This window comes from Pristiophorus japonicus, chromosome 3 (genome assembly GCF_044704955.1).
Source record: "Pristiophorus japonicus isolate sPriJap1 chromosome 3, sPriJap1.hap1, whole genome shotgun sequence".
NCBI lineage: Eukaryota > Metazoa > Chordata > Chondrichthyes > Pristiophoridae > Pristiophorus > Pristiophorus japonicus.
The window spans coordinates 320,048,075-320,071,153 of record NC_091979.1 but is presented as its reverse complement, the minus strand read 5'-3'; the positions used below and the strand labels follow the sequence as shown (position 1 = coordinate 320,071,153).

The following is a 23,079-nucleotide window of genomic DNA, read 5'->3' as shown; positions in this document are numbered from 1 at the left end:
ATTCGATTTTGACGAATGATCACCGCAAACGGACAGTAATGGGTCTCTCTGAGACCCTGAATTTCAGTCCCAGAGCATTTTCCAAAAAGACGGGGTGGGGGGGTGAAATAGCTGGCATAATTCTGGAGATCCTGGAACTTTACATGACACAGGAATAGGAGATCCTATAAAATACAGCTCTGAAAAAGTGTTGCCGATTTTAGGGGCTTGTTTAGTCACATGGTGATGTTGATTTTGAAGTGACCACCATCTTTGGGTGGGTGGCCAATGGAAGGGTTCGGGGGACTGAACCATTTTCTGGGCATTTGGAGCAGCTTGTGATTGGGTACAACCGGAAATTTGGTGTCTCCTCTGCAGACCCACCTGGTCCAAGTAAGTTAAACATGATGGGGAGGGGGGTGGCGATCATAAGGGAGGGTTGCAGAGGTTCACACATCAGGGGGAAGTGGATTTTGTGGGCCCAGGAGGAGCATTATTGCAGCGGCTCCTTTACGAATCACTGGTTAGGCCAATCTATGCCAAGTACCATTAAGGAGAGTGTGCTCCACCCATTGCTACTTCAAAATTGCATCATGGTCCCATTACATAAGAACATATGAAATAGGAGCATAAGTAGGCCATTTGGCCCCTCGAACCTGCTCCGCCATTCAATAAGATCATGGTTGATCTGATCATGGACTCAGCTCCACTTCCCTGCCAGCTCCCCATAACCCTTTACTCCTTCCTTGCCGTCCTAAGAGCCCAATTTGCATGGGCTAACGAAGCTCCCGCCTGTTTCTGGTGGGAAACTGGGTGGCCCCTTTCACAGCACCCACCAAGAAGCCGGTGACCTGAACGTCAGTGGGAACGGGCCGGTATGTCACACTCCCACCCTACTCCCACCTGACCCAGTATCTGTAGAACCTGTTCAGCTCAGGCAACCTCTTTGATGCATGAAGGATGCCTGACAAATAAAACAATTTCGAAGTTTTTCTGTTTAAGAGTCCCAGATACAGCAACAACAGCTTACAGACTTAGAGAATTCTTCTCTCCCTGAGGTATTTCTGTTTCAAAGAACGTGCCCCTCTTACAGTATTAGTTCTGGCCTCTCTGCCAGTTTCAGGGCCTCATGCATTCCTGCAGCAGAGAGCTTCCGGTTAATATTCCTGTACCTGCACTTCAACAGGTTGTGATAGGTTGTCCGCAGATCTCTGTTGAACAATGCATAAATAAATGGGTTTAGCAGAGAATTTGCGTAGCCAAACCACAAGATCGTTCTTTCCAACCAAAAGGGTATACAGCTGCACTCGGTGCCGCAGATAAACGGTCTTGCAGTAGAAAGTATGAAAAATGGCAACCAGCACACCGTGAATGCCCCGACTACAATGCCAAGGGTGGTTGCAGCTTTCTGCTCCCTTTTGAAGATTGACATGTTCTTCCTGTCACTTTTCAAAAGCCGGGCAAAGTTGGTACATTCCTCCGACTCTTTTCGTGGCTTCACCTCTCTTTTAGCGGCCTCACCCATGCATATGTCACCTGGCCGAGGGAATCCTGCAAATGTATGTTTGGCAGCGCTCTTCTTGGCAGCCTTGAAAATCTGATGGTACATGAGGAGCATGACTGACATCGGGATATAGAATGCCACTGCAGTGGAATAAATAGTGTAGCCAATGTCTTGGCTGATCATGCAGACCTTGCCATCGTTGATATTCTTGGCCCAGCCAAACAGAGGTGGTAGTGTAATGGATGCAGCCAGAAGCCACACACACAGGATCATTTTGGCCATGCCTTTCCCATTCTGCCTGACTGGATATGTCAATGGTCTTGTTATTCCTAAATACCTGCAACAAAAAAGAAGTGGTAATTGATGATCTCCATTTTCAATGTGAAAACTTTATTCCGTTGAGAGTTAAAAAAGATCGTTTATCCGAATAAAACTGGCACCACATAAGAAAGAAAACTCTGCACTCTACAATTTCTCCCATGTACACAGTTGGGTCCGATAAAACAGCAACAACTTTCAGTTATGTAGCACTCTTAACATAGTAAAATGTCCCAAGGCACTTCACAGGAGCGATTATCAAATCAAATTTGACACTGAGCCGCATAAGGTGATATTAGGAGAGATGACCAAAAGCTTTGTTCAAAGAGGTAGGTTTTTAGGAGTGTCTTAAAGAAAGAGAATGAGGTAGAGAGGTACGGAGAGGGTTAGGGAGGAATTCCAGAGCTTAAAGCCTAGGCAGTTGAGGCACGGCTGTCAAAAGTGGAGCAATTAAAATATAGGCTGTCCAAGAGGCCAGAATTGGAGGAGCGCAGAGATCTTGGAGGGTTGTAGGTCTTGAGGAATTTACTTTTATAGAGAGGGCGTGGCCATGGAGGGATTTGAAAACAAGGATGAGAATTTTAAAATCATTGCCAATGTAGAGGGGTGATGGCTGTACGGGACTTGGTGTGAGTTAGGATATGGGCAGTAGAGTATTAGGTGAGCCCAAGTTTATGAAGGATGGAAGATGGGAGGCCAGCCAGGAGAGCATTGGAATAGTCAAGTCCAGAGGTAACAAAGGCATGGATAAGGTTTTCAGCGGCAGATGAGCTGAGGCAGGGCCGGAGTCAGGCGATGTTATGGAGTTGGAAATAGGTAGTCTTGGTGATGGAGCAGATATGTGGTCGGAAGCTCAACTTGGGGTCAAATATGACACCAAGGTTGTGAATGGTCTGGTTCAGCCTCAGTTTTAAGGGAGAGGGATGGAACGGAGTTTGTGCCAGGGACTGATGGCTTCGGTTGTCCCAATATTTCTTTGGAGAAAATTTCTGCTCATCCAGTACTGGATGTCAGACAAGCAGTGTGACAAATCAGAGACAGTGGAGGGATCAAGAGAGGTAGTGGTGAGGTAGAACTGGGTGTCACCAGTGTACATGTGGACCTTACGCTGGGTTTTTGGATGATTTCGCCAAGGGGCAGCATGTAGATGTAAAATAGGAGGGGGGGCCAAGGACAGATCCTTGACGGACTTGAGGTAATGCTGCGGGAGCGGGAAGTGAAACCATTGCAGGCGATTCTCTGGCTACGACTGGATAGATAAGAAGGGAAACAGACGAGTGCAGTCCCACCCAGCTGAATGACAGAGGAAGATGGTGTGGTTAACTGGGTCAAAGGCTGCAAACAGGCTGAGAAGGATGATGAGGGATAGTTTACCATGGTAACAGACACATATGATGTGGTTTGTGACTTTGATAGGGCCGTTTCGGTACTGTGGCAGGGCGCAAACCTGATTGGAAGGATTCAAATATGGAGTTGCGGGAAAGGCGGGCCTCGATTTGGGAGGTGACAACACATTCAAGGACTTTGGAGAGGAAAGGAGGTTGGAGGTGTGGTAGTAATTTACATGGACAGTAGCGTCAAATGTGTTTTTTTTGGGGAGAGGTGTAATGACAGCAGAATTGAGGGGGAGGGATACAGTACCTGAGAAGAGGGAACCATTAACAAGATCAGCTCACATGTGGGCCATGAAGGGTAATTGGATGGTCAGCAGTTTAGTGGGAATAGACTCGAGGGAGCAGAAGGTGGGTTTCATGGACAAAGTAAGCCCAGAGAGGGCATGATGAGAAAAAGGAGAGAAACTAGATAAAAATGCGAGTTCCGGGCTTGGGCAGAGAGGAACCTTAGGGGAAGTTTGTTCTGGTGTGCTAGGGAACTGGAGGGAAGCAACAGAGGCAGCTGAATGAATGGTCTCAATCCGAGTAACAAAGAAGTCCATGAACTCCTCACACTTGTTGGAGGCGATGGTGGAGAAGGCAAGGGAGAGGGATTTAAGAGAGTTTGAAGTGGAGAATTGAAGCAGGGGTTATCTTTTCATTCCAGGATGATCCTGGAATAGTGAGCAGTTTTGGCAGAGGAGAGCAGGAGCCGATTGTGCTTTATCTAGGTCCATCTAGATCTGGCGGATAATGGCTAAACCAGCTGTCCGCCATAAATGTTCCAGTCTGCATCCCTTGGACTTAAGGGAGCAGAGATGGGAGCCATACCAGGGGGATGACTAGGGTGAGAGAGAGAGTAATGGTTTTAATAGGGACAAGGGTGTCAAAGGCGCAGGTGAGGGTTTGATTGAACAGATCTATAGCTGCAGAATGGTGAATGAAGTGCCAAAGGCTAGAGAGTTGGGAATTTGAAAGTGAAGTTGTAAGTAGCTTGGGGGGAAGAGTTTTATCCAAGGGCAGACACATAAGGAAGAAGGGTTGGAAGGGAGAAAGGGGGCTGTAGGTAGAGAGGGATACAAGGACGTGATCAGAAATGGTCTTATCTGTCATGGGTCTGTGACCCTTCGTCAGAACTGGAAAAGTTCACGATGTAACAGATTCTTAAGCAAGTGCGGGGGCAGTGAAAAGGCCTGTTACATCGTGAACTTTTCCGGTTCTGACGAAAGGTTACAGATCCAAAACATTAACTCTGTCTCTCTCTGCAGATGCTGCCTGACCCGCTGAGATTTCCAGCAGTTACTCTTTTTGATTTTGTATTACGGTCTTATCTGGGATTGACATGAAGGGAATAACAAAGCCACATGAGATGGGCAAGATCGAAGGGATGGCCGTGAATATGGGTAGGGGAGTTTATATGGAGGGAGAGATTAAGGAAGTTTAGGAGGGCAGTGAACTCAGAGGAGAGAGAGCATGATAAATGAAACAGACTTAAGACAGCGAATGTATGTAGGTTGTCTTTGAAAATGTATTATAAATTTAAGTGCTGAATGTTAAACATTGAATTGTCAACCAGTGAAAAGCATGGATCAGAAAGGTACTGGATGAGTGTAATCAGATGGGTTTAAAATCAAACAATCTGCCAAATATTACAGACATAAGTGTTATTAATGTAAGTTTAAGTAACAAGTGACTTCTAGAAGTGCAATTTAATAAAGGCAAAAGGATTGTGATTCAACATTCAAGGTCATCTAGCAGATTAAGTGGTATTAAACACGCACCATCTTCACAATTTTCCAATTGGCTTTTAAACGTTGCGTTGTTAGAAATCTTATTCCAATTTCAGATATAAAATCAAGAACTTTTATGTGAAGTTGATGAGTAGATCCATCGAACAAGTCTTCATCACAATTGTACATTCCTTTCAATTAATTAAATGTTGGTCTAAATTGAGCCAAGGTTTGTTCTTGCATACATAATTGGTTACTATGACAAATCTGGGTTGTTGCTAATGACAGAATAAAGCTAAGAACCGGAAAATGCTCTGTGATAAATAATCAGTTGAAAGACAAGTTGCATATTGCTTTCAAGATTACAAAAGCCATTGTAATTGCTTCATTACCCTATGTGTAATATATAACAATGGCCAGCTTCAGATTCCAGCTGACAAATCTTCAGTTATACCAGCAGATTGGAAATCGGCACGGCTGGATGGAATTGTTTCATGAAGGATAAAGCATGCATATAAAAAACACATTGTTGCATTGTAACAGTCATGTATGTGGGATGCAGCAGTTATATGAGCAAAAAATAAGATTTGGAATATTACTCAATGGTGAGACGTCTGTAATTATGTTTTGCGATTGATTTATATTGAGCAGGATGCTACCATTACTAAGCCTTTGAAACTACCAGAGTAGCCTGCTATATAAGTCAGTACTGACAGAAGGTGAGTTTAAGAACATAAGAACGTAATAAATAGGAGCAAGAGTAGGCCATATGGCCCCTCGAGCCTGCTCCGCCATTTAATACGATCATGGCTGATCCGATCATGGACTCCCTGCCCGCTCCCCATATAACCCCTTATTCCCTTATCGTTTAAGAAACTGTCTATTTCTGTCTTAAATTTATTCAATGTCCCAGCTTCCACAGCTCTCTGAGGCAGCGAATTCCACAGATTTACAACCCTCTGAGAGAAGAAATTTCTCCTCATCTCAGTTTTAAATGGGCGGCCCCTTATTCTAAGATTATGCCCTGTAGTTCGAGTCTCCCCATCAGTGGAAACATCCTCCCTGCATCCACCTTGTCAAGCCCCCTCATAACCTTATATGGTTCGATAAGATCGCCTCTAATTCTTCTGAATTCCAATGAGTAGAGACCCAACCTGCTCAACCTATCCTCATAAGTCAACCCCCTCAGCCCCGGAATCAACCTAGTGAACCTTCTCTGAACTGCCTCCAAAGCAAGTACAGTAAACTCTTGTTTATCCGGATCACTCAGGGATTTGGCAACTCCGGGTAAACGAATTTTCCGTTAGGGCGAATTTACATTTTAAAGCTGATATTTGAAGGTGATAGAGCCACGCACGAAGATTTATTTTGTGTTATCTGAACGTGAGTGTAATAAAAATACATGAAAATTGATTCATAACGTCTCGAAATTAAAAATTATTTTATTCTGTTAAAACAGATTGATTTTTAAAATAGCGATCTTATATCTGCTTGTTTAAATTAATTCACTTTCTTCTTAATTAAAATGTTATGGATGATATGAGTTTGCAGAACCTCGTGAGAAGTAAAATGAGAATTTTCCTCAAAAAAAACCAACGACATATTTCATTGCTTCTTCAGCACGTGTCCAAGTCTTTTTTTCTTTTTCTTCAATTTCATTGTCTTAATCGCTCATCTCTTCGTCAAATTTGTCTTTATTGGTGACTATGCCGATGGGTTCCTCGTCAGTCTAAGCTTGTGTTACATCTGTGTTGATGTCAACATCTATCCACTTAGCAATGTCATTTTCTGCGAGGGATTTAAGTGGGTTTGTTTCGTGTGCACCGCTGACAATCTCCACGATTTCTGTGACAGCCTGTTCTTTATTAGCCCATACATAAAAACCTTTGAATTCTTCATCATCAGAAGCACTGTCTTCGAATATGACATTGGGCCACAACTTGCGCCAACACCTCTTCAATGTAACATTTTTACTTCTCTCCCGGCCAGAGAGCATGCATAGATGGCATCTTTAGTATTGTATGCTCTCTGGAAATCAGAGATTGATTGATCGCTATTAACCAATTTGCGCATGAAGTTATTCCTATAGTGGCACTTGAAGTTTTGTATGACACCCTGATCCATAGGTTGAATGAGCGAGGTCACATTGGGGGTCAGATAGCATGCGAAGATGTTGCCATAACTGGACACTAATTTTGACTCGTGTGGGTGTGCTCTGCAATTGTCCAGAAGCAGCACACACTTTCCAGTAGGTTTGCTTATTTTCTTCATGTTTTCTCAAACTTGGGGGACGAATTAGAAACAAAGAAACACAGAAAAATAGGTGCGGGAGTAGGCCATTCGGCCCTTCGAGCCTGCACCACCAGTCAATAAGATCATGGCTGATCATTCACTCAGTACCCCTTTCCTGCTTTCTCTCCATACCCCTTGAGCCCTTAAGCTGTAAGGGCCACATCTAACTCCCTCTTGAATATATCCAGTTAACTGGCCTCAACAATTCTCTGCGGCAGGGAATTCCACAGGTTAACAACTCTCTGAGTGAAGAAGTTTCTCCTCATCTCAGTCCTAAATGGCCTACCCCTTATCCTAAGACTATATCCCCTGGTTCTGGACTTCCCCAACATCGGGAACATTCTTCCTGCATCTAACTTGTCCAGTCCCATCAGAATCTTATATGTTTCCATGAGATCCCCTCTCATCCTTCTAAACTCCAGTGAATAAAGGCCCAGTTGATCCAGTCTCTCCTCATATGACAGCCCTGGAATCAGTCTGTTGAACCTTCGCTGCACTCCCTCAATAGCAAAAACGGTACCTTCCTCAGACGAGGAGACCAAAACTGAACACAATATTCCAGGTGAAGCCTCACTAAGGCCCTGTACAACTGCAGTAAAACCTCCCTGCTTCCATATTCAAATCCCCTAGCTATGAAGGCCAACATACCATTTGCCTTCTTTACCGCTTGCTGTACCTGCTTGCCCACTTTCAGTGACTGATGAACCATGATACCCAGGTCTCGTTGCACCTCCCCTTTTCCTAGTCTGATGCCATTCAGATAATATTCTGCCTTTGTGTTTTTGCCCCAAAAATGGATAACCTCACATTTATCCACATTATACTGCATCTGCCATGCATTTGCCCACTCACCTAACCTGTCCAAATCACCCTGCAGCCTCTTAGCATCCTCCTCACAGCTCATGCCGCCACCCAGTTTAGTGTCATCTGCAAACTTGGAGATATTACACTCTATTCCTTCATCCAAATCGTTAATGTATATTGTAAAGAGCTGGGGTCTCAGCACTGAGCCCTGCGGCACTCCACTAGTCACTGCCTGCCATTCTGAAAAGGACCCGTTTATCCCGACTCTCTGCTTCCTGTCTGCCAACCAGTTCCATATCCACGTCCGTATGTTATCTCCAATACCATGCGCTTTGATTTTGCACAACAATCTCTTGTGCAGGACCTTGTCAAAAGCCTTCTGAAAGTCCAAATACACCACATCCACTGGTTCTCCCTTGTCCACTCTGCTAGTTACAGCCTCAAAAAATTCCAGAAGATTCGTCAAGCATGATTTCCATTTCATAAATCCATGCTGACTTAATCCGATACTGTCACTGCTTTCCAAATGCGCTGCTAATTCATCCTTCATGATTGATTACAACATTTTCCCCACTACTGATGTCAGGCTAACCAGTCTATAATTCCCGGTTTTCTCTCTCTCTCCTTTTTTAAAAAGTGGTGTTACATTAGCTACCCTCCAGTCCATGGGAACTGATCCAGAGTCGATCGACTGTTGGAAAATCATCACCAATGCATCCACTATTTCTGGGGCCACTTCCTTAATTACTCTGGGATGCAGACAATCAGGCCCCGGGGATTTATCGGCCTTCAATCCCATCAATTTCCCTAACACAATTTCCCGCCTAATAAGGATATCCTTCAGTTCCTTCTTCTCACTAGACCCACTGTCCCTTAGTACCTTCGGAAGGTTATTTGTATCTTCCTTTGTGAAGACAGAACCGAAGTATTGGTTCAATTGGTCTGCCATTTCTTTGTTCCCCATTATAATTTCACCTAAATCCGACTGCAAGGGACCTACGTTTGTCTTTACTAATCTTTTTCTCTTCACATATTTATGGAAGCTTTTGCAGTCAGTTTTTATATTCCGTGCAAGCTTCCTCTCGTACTCTATTTTCCCCCTCTTAATTAAACCTTTCGTCCTCCTCTGTTGAATTCTAAATTTCTCCCTGTCCTCAGGTTTGTTGCTTTTTCTAGCCAATTTATATGCCTCTTCCTTGGCTTTAACAATACCCTTAATTTCCTTTGTTAGCCATGGTTGAGCCACCTTCCCAGTTTTATTTTTACTCCAGAAATGGAAGTACATTTGCTGAAGTTCATCCATGTGATCTTTAAATGTTTGCCATTGCTTATCCACTGTCAACCCTTTTAGTATCGTTTGCCAGTCTATTCTAGCCAATTCACGCCTCATACCGTCAAAGTTACCTTTCCTTAAGTTCAGGACCCTAGTTTCCGAATTAACTTTGTCACTCTCCATCTTAATAAGGAATTCTACCATATTATGGTCACTTTTCCCCAAGGGGCCTCGCACAACAAGATTGTTAATTAGTCCTTTCTCATTACACAATCCCCAGTCTAGGATGGCCAGCTCCCTGGTTGGTTCCTCGACATATTGGTCTAGAAATCCATCCCTAATACACTCCAGGAAATCCTCCTCCGCCGCATTGCTACCAGTTAGGTTAGCCCAATCAGTGTGTAGATTAAAGTCGGCCATGATTACTGCTGTACCTTTATTGCACTCATCCCTTATTTCTTATTTGATGCTGTCCCCAACCTCACTACTACTATTTGGTGATCTCTACACAACACCCACTAGCGTTTTCTGCCCTTTGGAATTCCGCAGCTCCACCCATACCGATTCCACATTATCCAGGCTAATATCCTTCCCTACAATTGCATTGATTTCATCTTTAACCAGTAACGCCACTCCGCCTCCTTTTGCTTTCTGTCTATCCTTCCTAAATGCTGAATACCCCTGGATGTTGAGTTCCCAGCCTTGGTCCCCGTGGAGCCATGTCTCCGTGATGCCAATCACATCGTATCCGTTAACTGCTATCTGCGCAGTTAATTCATCCACCTTACTCTGTTGAAAACCATTCCATGAATATGTCCTTGTCCATCCATGCACTTTTCTGAGCCTTACAGCTAACTGGTAAATGAGCAATTCCTTTTAAAGCACAGGTTACCTTGATTTGCCAATCACTAAAAGTGGAAGTCTATGTTCTCCAGAGGCATTAGCACAATTCAAGATTGTTAACCTCTCCTTATTCATTTTAAAGCCTGCAGCTTCCCTCTCCCCTGCTGCAGCCAATGTAGAAGTTGGCAAATACCTCCATAGTAAGCCAGTCTCATCAGCGTTCAATTGATCTGCGGTCAATTTCATTTCCTGCACCATTTCCACGCCTGCATCAATTTATGTGTAATTGATAGTTGAAGTGAGCGAGATATTCACGTGTGTGACAGTTATTTTAACTTCCGTTACAGCGGGTTTTCCGTTAGATCCGTATGCGGATAAACGAGAGTTGCGTGTCCATCCTTTCGTAAATATGGAAACCAAAACTACACGCAGTGTTCCAGGTGTGGCCTCACCAATACCCTGTATAGCTGTAGCAAGACTTCCCTGCTTTTATACTCCATCCCCTTTGCAATAAAGGCCAAGATTCCATTGGCCTTCCTGATCACTTGCTGTACCTGCATACTATTATTTTGTGTTTTATGCTGTACTACAGCACTTTCCAATCTTTCTCCATTTAAATAATAACTTACTCTTTGGTTTTTTTCTGCCAAAGTGCATGACCTCACACTTTCCAACATTATACTCCATCTGCCAAATTTTTGCCCACTCACTTAGCCTGTTTATGTCCTTTTCAGATTTTTTGTGTCCTCCTCACACATTGCTTTTCCTCCCATCTTTGTACCATCAGCAAACTTGGCTACGTTACACTCAGTCCCTTCTTCCAAGTCGTTAATATAGATTGTAAATAGTTGGGGTCCCAGCATTGATCCCTGCGGCACCCCACTAGTTATTGTTTGCCAACCAGAGAATGAACCATTTATCCCGACTCTCGGTTTTCTGTTAGTTAGTCAATCCTCTATCCATGCTAATATATTACCCCCAACCCCGTGAACTTTTACCTTGTGCAGTAACCTTTTATGTGGCACCTTGTCAAATGCCTTCTGGAAGTCCAAATACACCACATCCACTGGCTCCCCTTTATCCACCCTGTCAATTACATCCTCAAAGAATTCCAGCAAGTTTGTTAAACATGACTTCCCCTTCATAATTCCATGTTGACTCTGCCTGACCGAATTTTGCTTTTCCAAATGTCCTGCTACTGCTTCTTTAATAATGGACTCCAACATTTTCCCAACCACAGATGTTAGGCTAACTGGTTTATAGTTTCCTGCTTTTTTTTCTGCTTCCTTTTTTAAATAGGGATGTTACATTTGCTGTTTTCCATTCTGCTGGGACCACCCTAGAATCCAGGGAATTTTGGTAATCCTGTAGCTAGTACTTACTACAGCCATGCTGTACTGGTGGTAGAGTGGGTGGTGAGTCTAGTAGCAGGAGCATTGATCAGGAAAATTACTCTATTATGCATAGTGTAGCCACATAAAAACTCAAGAGAAGGACTTTGGCATAATTTACCACCATGCAATGATGTAGTATCTTGATCTCACTACCCTTCGATCCCTGCTCTATACATGTCTGGCTCAATTACATGGCTTGCAGCAGTGTGACAACTGAAGACTTGAGATCAACACATGTGCCTTATTAATTCTTGTTTGGACAGTGGATCCACATTCTTGATAAATCCACAAATGCCCCATCTAAATGAAAAGCTGTTTCAACGGATGGAATGTGCGGCAACTATCAGGTCCCTGTAGGTAGGAGAAACCTAAACAGAGAATAAAAGAAGAAAAATACTGTGCATAGGCAAATCCAATACACATGAGTCATCCACACATCATGTTTGCATATAGACAGTACCAGTTTCCATTTATTAATTTTAGATTTGATTATCACAATTTCTCCTGCAGTTCCCACACAGTAGTTGGGCTCTGTGTCAGAAGATGAATTGCACAGAGGAGTGCACAACATAATGGAGGCTCAGCGAGGAAGCAACCGAAGTTTGGGAGTTGGTACTCAGAAGATGGAAGGCCAGGAATCAGCAGATTTGGAGGGGAGAGGCCAGATGGGAGGGCAGTTGTCAGCAGATTGGGATGCAGGATTCAGGTGGTAGCAAATGAAGAGTCGGAAATAGAATACATAGAATTACATAGAACTTATAGTACAGAAAATGCCCATTTAGCCCAACTGGTCTGTCCCAGTGTTTATGCTCCACACGAGCCTCCTCCCACCCTGCTTCATGTAACCCTCTCAACACATCCTTCTATTTCTTTCTCCCTTATGTGCTTATCTAGCCTCCCTTTAAATGCATCCATGCTATTCACCTCAACTACTCCATGTGGTAGCGTGTTCCACATTCTAAACATCGTAATCCACAACCTGAACAGTCGATGTTGGCAGTCAATATATGTTTGTACTGCATCAATGCATCAGACCTTGCATCTGCTGCACCATACGGTTCTACAATAGCCAATGAAGGTTCTGTGCTTGGAGACTTTAAAAAAAAAGAAAGTATCATCACCACCACTGAGAAGTACTATTGGAACAATTCAGTGGTTTGCACTGTAGATCGAATCATAGAATTTTACAGCACAGTAGGGGACTATTTGTCCTATTGCATCTGTGCTGGCTCTCTGACAGAGCTACCCACTTAGGTTCATTCTCCTGTGCCTTCCCTGTACATGTTAAAAATATTATTTTTCAAATACGTATCCACTTCCCTTTCAAAGGTTATTAAGGATTCTGCTTCAATTCACAGAAGGTAATTTTCACCTTCAGCACTTGGAGTTCTCGCCTGTTATAAAACCCGCAAGGTTTTTCTTTAATGAAAATCAGGCGGATTCTACAATGGGCTGATGATCCACCCCATTGGATTACTGCCTAAGCTTTGAAGGTGAAAATGATTGCCACTGTACCTGATGGGACATTCTGTGTCCAAACAATCTTCTGCATGAGAAATTTTGCTAGTCTCTTCCTTTGTTTTTTGGGATGGTAATCTTAAATTTAAGCCCTGTAGTTACGGATTCAGCGGCCAATGGAATATTTTTTCCTGATTTACTTCATCTAAACCATTCATCATTTTAATTACCTCTATTAGATCTCGTCTTAACCTTCTTTATTCTAATGAAAGTTGCTGAAATTGGAAAGCAGAAAGATAGAAAGTGAATTTGGAAGACAGAGCAAGCAAGGGTGAGAAAATAGACAACAAGGGAGTTTGGCAGTGCTAAATGGTATATACTTCAATGCAAGGAGTTTAGGGAATAAGGCAGATGAGCTGAGAGCACAGATAGACACTTGGGTGCATGATATTATAGCTAATACTGAGACATGGCTGAAAGCAGGGCAGGTATGACAGCTCAACATTGCTGGTTACAGGGTTTTCAGACGGGATAGAGAGGGGGGTAAAAAAGGAGGGGGGGTCTCAGTATTGATTAAAGAAACAATTACAGCTGTGAGGCAGGATGATATGTTAGAGGGGTCATCAAATGAAGCCATATGGGTTGAATTGTAGAACAAAAAAGGGGTGATCACACTGCTGATCGTGTACTACAGACCCCCAACAGTCAGAGGGAGATAGAAGAGCAAATATGTCGGCACATTTCTGAAAAGTGCAAAAACTATAGGGCGGCAATAGGGCAGGGGATTTCAACTACCCGAATATAAACTGAGATAAAATTAGTGTGAAAGGTATAGCGGGTGCGGAATTCCTAAAATGCATTCAGGAGAACTTTTATTAGCCAGTATGTAACAAGCCCAACAAGGGAGGGGTTCCAGACTTCGTTTGAGGGAATAAAGCTGGGCAGGTGGAAGGTGATTATAATTCAGTTAGATTTAGGGTAATTATGGAAAAGGACAAGGATAGACCAGGAATAAATCAGTTCTCAATTGGGGAAAAGCCAATTTTGCGAAGCTGAAATGCGATTTAGCCAAAATGGACTGGAAACAGCTACTTGAAGGTAAATCAGTGTCAGAGCAGTGGGAGACATTCAAGGATGACATCCTGAGGGTTCAGAGCGAGTATGTTCCCTTAAATAACATGGGCCCGAAATTGTTGAACATACCGTCCACGGACCGTCGACATACAGCCCAAAATCGCCAAATTGATCGAAAAATACCTACATACCACCCACATATCGCCTGGCGGAAAATTCATCGGCGATATACCACCGGGCGGTATGCATAACCGTCCACCCATGCACACTGCCGATATACCACCCAAAATTGCCAAATTGATTTCTTACCACCGACCCTGCAGTCCGCCCTGGAAAAGGTAGTGTTAAGTCGATCTTCAGTCGGCGGTATGCATTTTTACCTGTCATTTTTTTAAATCTCTCACACCCCCCTGTCTCTGCCACCCCCCAGTCTCTTCCTCTCCCCCCCACCCACAGCAATCTCCCCCCAAGTAGTGATCTTCCCCCCCCCCAAACAGCGATCTCTTCCCAAGAAGCGATCTCCCACCCCCACCCCCCCCAAAGAAGTGATCTCCCCCCCCCCCCAAAGAAGCAATCTCCTCCCCCAAGAAGCGATCGCCCCACAAGCAGCGATCTCCCCTTCACAGGTGTCTCACCCCACATACCTGCACATCGCTCACAGGCCGGCAGTCTCTGTGGATTCTCATCTGTGCCTCTCGGCTCGTGAGCACAACTTGGGACCCGAAGATATCCGAGTGAAAATGACTGACCGCCCGCGACACTCCGCTCAGCATACCGCCAAGAAAAAAAGTGACGAAAATCGCGCACAATCCGCCCCGGCGGTATGAAACGACATACCACCGGCATACCGCTGAGAATTGGGAGGATAACCAATTTTGCCCCCAAAGGTTGGGACTAACAAATCTAGAGCCCCCTGGATGTCAAAGGATATACAGGGGTAAGATTTTTTAAAAAGGGAGGCTTATGACAGGTACCGAAGGCTCAATACTGCAAAAAACTCTGGAGGAGTATATAGAAAGTGTAGGGGTGTAATTAAAAAGGAAATTAGGAAAGCAGAGAGCATGAAAAAAGGTTGCCAAGTAAAATCAAGGAAAACCCAAGGATGTTTTATAAATATATTAAGAGCAAGAGGAGAACTAAAGAAAGAGAAGGGCCTATTAGAGACCATGAGGGTAATGTGTGTGTGGAGGCGGAAGATGTGGGTATGGTTCTTAATGAATACTTTGCGTCTGTTTTCACAAAAGAGAGGGGCAATGCAGACGCTGCTATCGAGAAGGAGGAGTGTGAAATATTAGAAGAAATAAACATAGTGAGAGAGGAAGTATGAAGGGGTTTAGCAGCTTTGAAAGTGGATAAATCCCCAGGCCCAGATGAAAAGTATCCCAGGCCATTAAGAGATGCAAAAGAGGAAATAGCAGAGGCTCTGACCATTATTTTCCAATCCTCTGGCTACAGGTGTGGTGCTGGGGGACTGGAGGACTGCTAATGTTGTACCTTTGTTTAAAATGGGAGAACGGGATATACTGAGTAATTACAGACCAGTCAGCCTAATCTTGGTGGTGGGAAAATTATTGGAATAAATTCTGAGGGACAGGATAAATCTTAATTTTGAAAGACACGGATTAATCAAGGACAGTCAGCATGGATTTGTTAGTCGTGTCTGACTAACTTGATTGAATTTTTTGAGGAGGTAACCAGGAGGGTCGATGAGGGTAGTGTGTATGATGTAGTGTATATGGATTTTAGCAAAGATTTTGATAAGGTCCCACATGGCCGACTGGTCACGAAAGTAAAAGCCCATGGGATCCAGGGCAAAGTGGCAAGTTGGATCCAAAATTGGCTCAGAGGCAGGAAGCAAAGGGTAATGGTTGATGGGTGTTTTTGTGACTGGAAGGCTGTTTCCAGTGGGGTTCCTCAGGGCTCAGTACTAGATCCCTTGCTTTTTGTGGTATATTTCAATGATTTAGACCTGAGTGTGACTGTCGGGGTATAATTAAGAAGTTTGCAGATGATACTAAAATCAGCTGTGTGGTTGATAATGAAGAAGAAAGCTGTAGACTGCAGGAAGATATCAATGAACTGGTCAGGTGGGCAAAACAGTGGCAAATGGAATTTAATCCAGAGAAGTGTGAGGTAATGCATTTGGGGAGAGCTAACAAGGAAAGGGAATACACATTAAATGGTAGGACACTGAGAAGTGTAGAGGAACAAAGGGACCTTGGAGTGCATGTCCACAGATTCCTGAAGGTAGTAGGCCAGGTCGATAAGGTGGTTAAGAAGGCGTACAAAATACTTGCCTTTATTAGCTGAGGCATTGAACAGAGGAACAGGGAGATTATGCTTGAATTGTATACAACACTAGTTAGGCCACAGCTCGAGTACTGTGTGCAGTTCGAGTCACCACATTACAGGTGATTGCACTAAAGAGGGTACAGAGGAAATTTATGAGGATATTGCCTGGACTAAAGAATTTTAGCTGCGAGGTAAGATTGGATAGGCTGGGTTTGTTTTCTTTGGAACAGAGGAGGCTGAGGGGAGACCTTATTTGAGGTGTGTAAAATTATGAGAGGCCTAGATAGAGTGGATAGGAAGGACCTATTTCCCTTAGCAAAGGGGTCTACAATCAGGGGGCATAGATTTAAAGTAATTGGTAGGAGGTTTAGAGGGGATTTGTGGGGAAATTTCTTCAACCAGAGGGTGATGGGGGTCTGGAACTCACTGCCTGAAAAGGTGTTGGAGGCAGAAACCCTCACCACATTTAAAAAGTACTTGGATGTGCACTTGAAGTGCTGTAACCTGCAGGGCTATGGACAAAGAGCTGGAAAGTGGGATTAAGCTGGATAGCTCTTTGTTGGCCGGCACGGACACGATGGGTCAAAATGGCCTCCTTCCATGCTGTAAATTTTTATGATTCTATGATTCTATTTATATAACGCCTTTTATGGCCTCAGGCTATCCCAAAGTGCTTTACAGCCAATTAAGTGCTATTTTGAAATGTAGTCACTGTTGTAATGTAGGAAACCAGAATGAAACGTAAGCTTTTCTCGTATGCTTAAAATCCTAAGGCTATTATAAAATCCCTAAACGTGTATCGTCTCTGGTTTACTTTTATCAACAAATTCAAAAATCATAGACTGTCAGAGCATAGAAATGACTACTTGGCCAATCAGACCTGAGTTGGTGTTTTTCTCCCCACGAGCCATTTATTCGAATCTCACTCTCCTGCTCACCTAGTCATGACATCTTCGAAAGCGAAGGGTCACTCGTAACGGCCCGCCAGATCAGGACCTGGACCAACCAGGACCCCGTGTTATCTCTTGTAAAACGTTGCATCCTCAATGGGGGCTGGTCAGTGGTCCCAAGAGAAATGCAAGATGAGATAAAGCCATTTCACCGTCGTAAAGACGAAATGTCCATCCAATCGGATTGCCTCTTATGGGGCAACTGCATCGTCCTGACAAAAAAAGGCAGGTCAACCTTCATACACGACCTACACAGTGCCCAACCAGGCATAGTCATGATGAAGGCTATCGCCAGGTGCCACGTCTGGTGACCCGGCATTGACTAGGACTTGGGGTCGTGCGTGCGCCAGTGTAACACATGCTCACAATTGAGCAATGCCCCCAGGGAGGCTCCACTTAGTCTGTGGTCCTGGCCCTCAAAACTACTGTCCAGGATCCACGTAGATTATGCGGGTCCCTTTCTCGGAAAAATGTTCTTCGTTGTAGTGGACGCCTATTCTAAGTGGATTGAATGTGTAATAATGGCATCTAGCATGACCACCACCACCATTGAAAGCCTCAGGGCCATGTTCGCCACCCATGGTTTGATCAACATTCTGGTCAGCGACAATGGTCCGTGTTTCACCAGCTCGGAATTCAATGAATTCATGACCTGCAATGACATGAAGCATGTCAGGTCTGCCCGTTCATGTCCGCATCCAACGGGCAAGCGGAGCGGGCGGTCCAAACCATAAAGTAGAGCTTGAAATGCGTCACGCAATGCACCTTACAAACCCGCCTATCCTGGGTGCTGATGAATTACAGGACACGACCCCACTCGCTTATTGGGGTTCCCCCTGTGGAGTTACTAATGAAATGTGCACTCAATCCAGGCTCTCCTTGGTCCACCCTGATCTCAATGATCAGGTGGAAACCAGGCGTTTTCGGCAAAACATGTACCATGATCGCGCGGCTGAATCATGCGCCATCACTGTAAACGACCCGGTGTTTGTGCTGAATCATGGTCATGGCCCCAAATGGGTCGCTGGCACTGTTTTAGCCAAGGAGGGGAATAGAATGTTTTTTGTCAAACTGCTTAATGGACAAACATGCAGAAAGCATTTGGACCAGACCAAATTGCGATTTACAGGTAACCAGGAACTACCGGGAGAGGACCTTACCTTCAGCGATCCACCTACACACACCCAATCAGCAACAGACCTCGCTGCCAACCACGAGGATGATCCCACCATCTCCAGCAATCCAGTCAGACTAAGAGCGCTGCAAGACAGCAGTGGCCTGACCAACTCACCCATGCCAAAAGTGACACTCAGACGATCAACCAGGGAGCGCAGAGTTCCAGATCGCCTCAACCTGTAACTAACTTGCATCAAAGACTTTGGGGGAGGAAATGTTGTCATATATGTATACTCTGTACATACTATGCTGGTACCACTAGAGGGTGCAACTGTGGGAGGCCCAGGCAGGAGTTGTATCAAAGGCTGGTCACCACATTATCGTAACCCAGAGTGAGGCAGCAAAGAGACTAAGGTCACAACAGTTCAAGCACAGCACAAGGCCTCATGGAGTTATTTTACAGCTAAGCAGAGACATATTACTGTCTGCCCCCTTTAAAGGTTTATTATTTAATGCCTTTTCCTTAGTCATCCTCCCAAAATGTATCAGTGATGTGAATTACATTAATTACATCATCTGAGATCTAATAATGCTTTGCATCTGAGTGTCTGTGGTCTCCTGAAAAGTTTTTTTTAATGTTCCATAAAAACTAAAACACCACTATAAAAAATAAAATGTTAACAAATGCAAAGTTTCCCAGTAGCCATTATAACAGGGTTTCAGAATAAGCAATTCCTGGCTGCTGTAAGATTTACACAACCATACAGCAACTTGTATTTATATAGTGCCTTTAACGTGGTAAAATGTCCCAATATGCTTCACAGGAGCATTATCAAACATAATTTGACATAGAGCTGCATAAGGAGATATTATGATGGGTGGCCATAAGCTTGGTTAAAGGGGTAGATTGCAAGGAATGTCTTAAAGGATGAGAGAGAGGTAGAGGCACAGAGAGGTTTAGGGTGAGAATTCCAGAGCTTGCGGCCTAGGCAGCTGAAGGCATGGCTGCAAATGGTGAAGCGATGAAATTTGGGGATGCGCAAGAGGCCAGAATTAGAGGAGCAGAGAGATCTTGGAGTGTTGTAGGGCTGGAAGAGGTTACAGACATAGGGACGGATGAGCCATGGAGAGATTTGAAAACAATCAAATCCCGGACCGGCAGCCAATGTAGGTCAGCGAGCACAAGGGCGATGGGTGAATAGGACTTGATGTGAGTTAGGATTCGGGCACCAGGGTTTTGGACGAGCTCAAGTTTAAGGAGGGTGTAACGTGGGAGGCCAGCTAGAAGAATATTGGAATAGTCGAGTACCACTCAAATAACCCCCAAAACTGAAATCTTAGCCATTTATGCACTTGCTGGGCCGATGAAATTCACACCATGATTATCTCTTGAGCACAGCTGTTTGCAAACTCTAGTGAAGTGATTTACCCAACAGTGAAGTATCTTTAAAAACTTTCGGAACACTGAGGGAAATACCAGGAAACTTCCGAAAGAATTGTTCTGTAATAAAATTAACAGCATTTTAGAAGAGGAATACAGGGGGGCAAAGCAATAAATCGCTCAAAAAGGTGGAGCTGAAAGAAAAAATCATGAATACTAAAAAAACATAGAAACATAGAAAATAGGTGCAGGAGTAGGCCATTCGGCCCTTCGAGCCTGCACCACCATTTAAAAAGATCATGGCTGATCATTCACCTCAGTACCCCTTTCCTGCTTTCTCTCCATACCCCAAAAGGGATAAAATCCCAAAAGTGCTGGAAATACACAGCAGGCACAGCAGCATCTGAAGGTGTGTTTCCCTTCTCCTTCACATGCTGAGTGCTGTACTGTTGTACTTCCAGCATCTTCAAAAGGTGTGCAAGTAGTGGACACAAACCTTCACTTAGCGACAGCTCCAACTGAACATTAATCACTGTAAAGTTGACTAGCTCCAAACGAAACCTTTGATGGACTTGGTTTCAAGACAAATGAAACAGATAGCACTGCTTTTTGTATGTTATCTCAACCCAGTAAAATTTCTATCCCAACCTCTGGAAAAGGAAAGTCCGTGTACCATTACATTATACTGCTACAGTGTCACTGAACTGCGATAGTTACCAATTACTGACAGCCAAGTCTTCCAACTTGTGCAAGAAGCAAAATAAAATGAAATTGCTAATAATACTGAGTTCCCTTTACTGCTATCTGACAATATATAACCCATAAAGCAAGGCATCCTTAATAAATCCAAATTGTTTAGCTAAGTTGCCTGTTGAAACCGAAATCGTTATATATGGTAACTTGTATTCACTCTGTACAGCCACCAGAGGGCTCATCCCCTGGAGTCCCAAGGGATCCCATAATCCCAAACTCAGCAGCTCCACACTCACAGGTGTATACATTGCAGTGTGCATGTTGGAAATTGTTCAATTATCCATGCATTGTATTCTTAAATGTTAAGTTTAAAATATGTGAGATTTGAAAATAATTCTGCATTTAAAGAAAAAACTGAAGCCTACCGGCCTTAACACTGAGTTTAACAACTGTCATGTATGGGATCACTAGCCACTAGATGGCGTCACTGTTGGAGGCCATTGGGCTGCACGCACGTGTGTGCAGCCCAAGTATAAAAGGCCAGCCATTTTGTATATTAGTCACTTTGGGCCTTAATAAAGCAGAGCCAAGGTCATACCTCTTGGAGTTAAAGAGTACTCAGTCTAACAGTTATTGCACACTTATCAACAACTTTAAATCTAACCACCGTTCCCGTTTTCTCTCAGACAGTAGGTACTGGTAATGGGGGATGGTTGCACCAGAGCCACTGGGAGTGGAAGAGGTGAGGGCTCGTGCTTGGGGTGGGGATTCCCGATCGGTACCTGCCTGGTGGGGTGGTCCACAACCCTGGGGTCTCCCCACCTTTCCTCCACCTCATTCCCGGGAACCTTCTCCGCTTTGCCAGATTTTCCATGCTTCCCTTCCCCTCTGCTACTTTGCTGTAACCATTTACAGCTCCTCTGGGCCAATCTTTTGTTTCTATACTTGCCCAATGCTCACCCCCTTTTGCCTTGCATCATCGACCCTTTTGCCATTTCATCATTCCTGCCCTCCATCATCACAGACCTCTCCCTTTTGTTCATTTCCTGCCGATCCCCTTTTCCCTGGTTCTGTAATTGCTTAAAAGCTGTTCATCTCTAACATCCTTCAGTTCTGACAAAAGCCATCGACCTGAAACGTTAAATCTGCTTCTCTCTCCACAGGTGCTGTCTGACCTGCTGAGTGTTTCCAGAAATTTCTGTTTTTATTTTAAATTTACAGCATCCGCAATATTTTGCTACTGATAGAATAATTATTCTTTCTCTAAGTGCAACGTGATCCTTTGTGCAACTGCTGGCTTTGTGTATTTTAGAATTATGGCCCACTGACTCTTTTATGAGTGTAATGAAGTTTGAATTACTAGCAAAAGATCAACGCAGTTATTTCTTTTATTTAATTCATGCTATAAATGATCGAGTTTGAAACAGGCCAAATTTACTTCTGAATTTTGGACCTGATTGACTGAGAGGCTTCATTTCAATAACAAAACACTATGGATGCTAGAATCTGAAATAAAAACATAAAATGCTAGAAATACGCAGCAGGTCAGGCAGCATCTGTGGAGAGAGAAACAGAGTTAACGTTTCAGGTCGATGTCCCTTTGTCAGAATGTTCTGACCTGAAATGTTAACTCTGTTTCTCTCTCCACAGATGCTGCCTGACCTGCTGCGTATTCCCAACATTTTATGCTTGGCTTCATTTCAATCCCTGATTGAGAGTTACGAAACACGATGCACTGGTACAAAAAGGTCTACAGAAGATCCCAAGAATCTTTTTTACAAAAGGCATTCTAGATGTTTTCATTGTATATATTGGCCCAGAAATTCCGACGTCCTGGGCCCGTACGGAGTTTATATGGACCCGGGAAGGCATCGGAAAAGGGGTTTTTCAGTGCGCAATGCGCGTGCGCTGAAAACCGGCTTTTCCAATCTGTCAAGCGCTTGACAGATCTCGCGCACATCAAGACCGAGAACATTGGAGAAGATTGCGGTATTTACCCATATCTTGCCCAGCAAATGTCCTCAAAAATCTTGCGCCTGGTAAAAGCAGGTGCATAGGCTACTTTTGCAGGCGCAAGTGTTCTAAAACATACAAAAACATGTTCAAATAAAATTATAACCACATATTTTATTGTTAAAAACCCTCCCCACTATGGTAAGCTTATTGTTAACCATAATTTTTAAAACTTTTTAAAAATCGGGAAAATATTTTATTTTTATAAGACATATTGGGCTAGATTTTCCATTATTTCTGCATGCATAACGCCCACTTAACATCCATTTTAACGCTGAAATGACGTGTAACACCCAGATATCGCCCATTTAGCCACAAAATGGAAACTGATGGGAATTTTTCAGAAACTTATTGCCGAGTGTTACTTTCCGAATGTGTGTAACGCCGGAAAAAAATAATACCACCCGCCCACTTTTTTGGGGCGCAAGAATGGGTGAAACCAACGCCCATAATATCGCCCAGTGTTACTTTCCGCATGGAATTACCGCCGAGATTCAATAATACCGACCGCCCATTTTTTTTTTGTCGTAAAGGTCACATTTGCCGAAATTAACGCCCAGGAAATCACTTTCACCACCTCACACACATATCT

At 43.8% G+C, this 23,079-nt stretch overlaps 1 protein-coding gene across 1 annotated transcript in view; it reads right to left on the bottom strand.

Moving 5' to 3' along the window:
- Window positions 1–1,066: 1,066 nt before the first annotated feature.
- LOC139259617 (5-hydroxytryptamine receptor 7) overlaps window positions 1,067–23,079 on the bottom strand; it is a 34,897-nt gene continuing 12,884 nt past the window's right edge. The window contains 1 exon segment of the mRNA XM_070875102.1: window positions 1,067–1,820. Coding sequence (XP_070731203.1) covers window positions 1,067–1,820 — 754 coding nt within the window.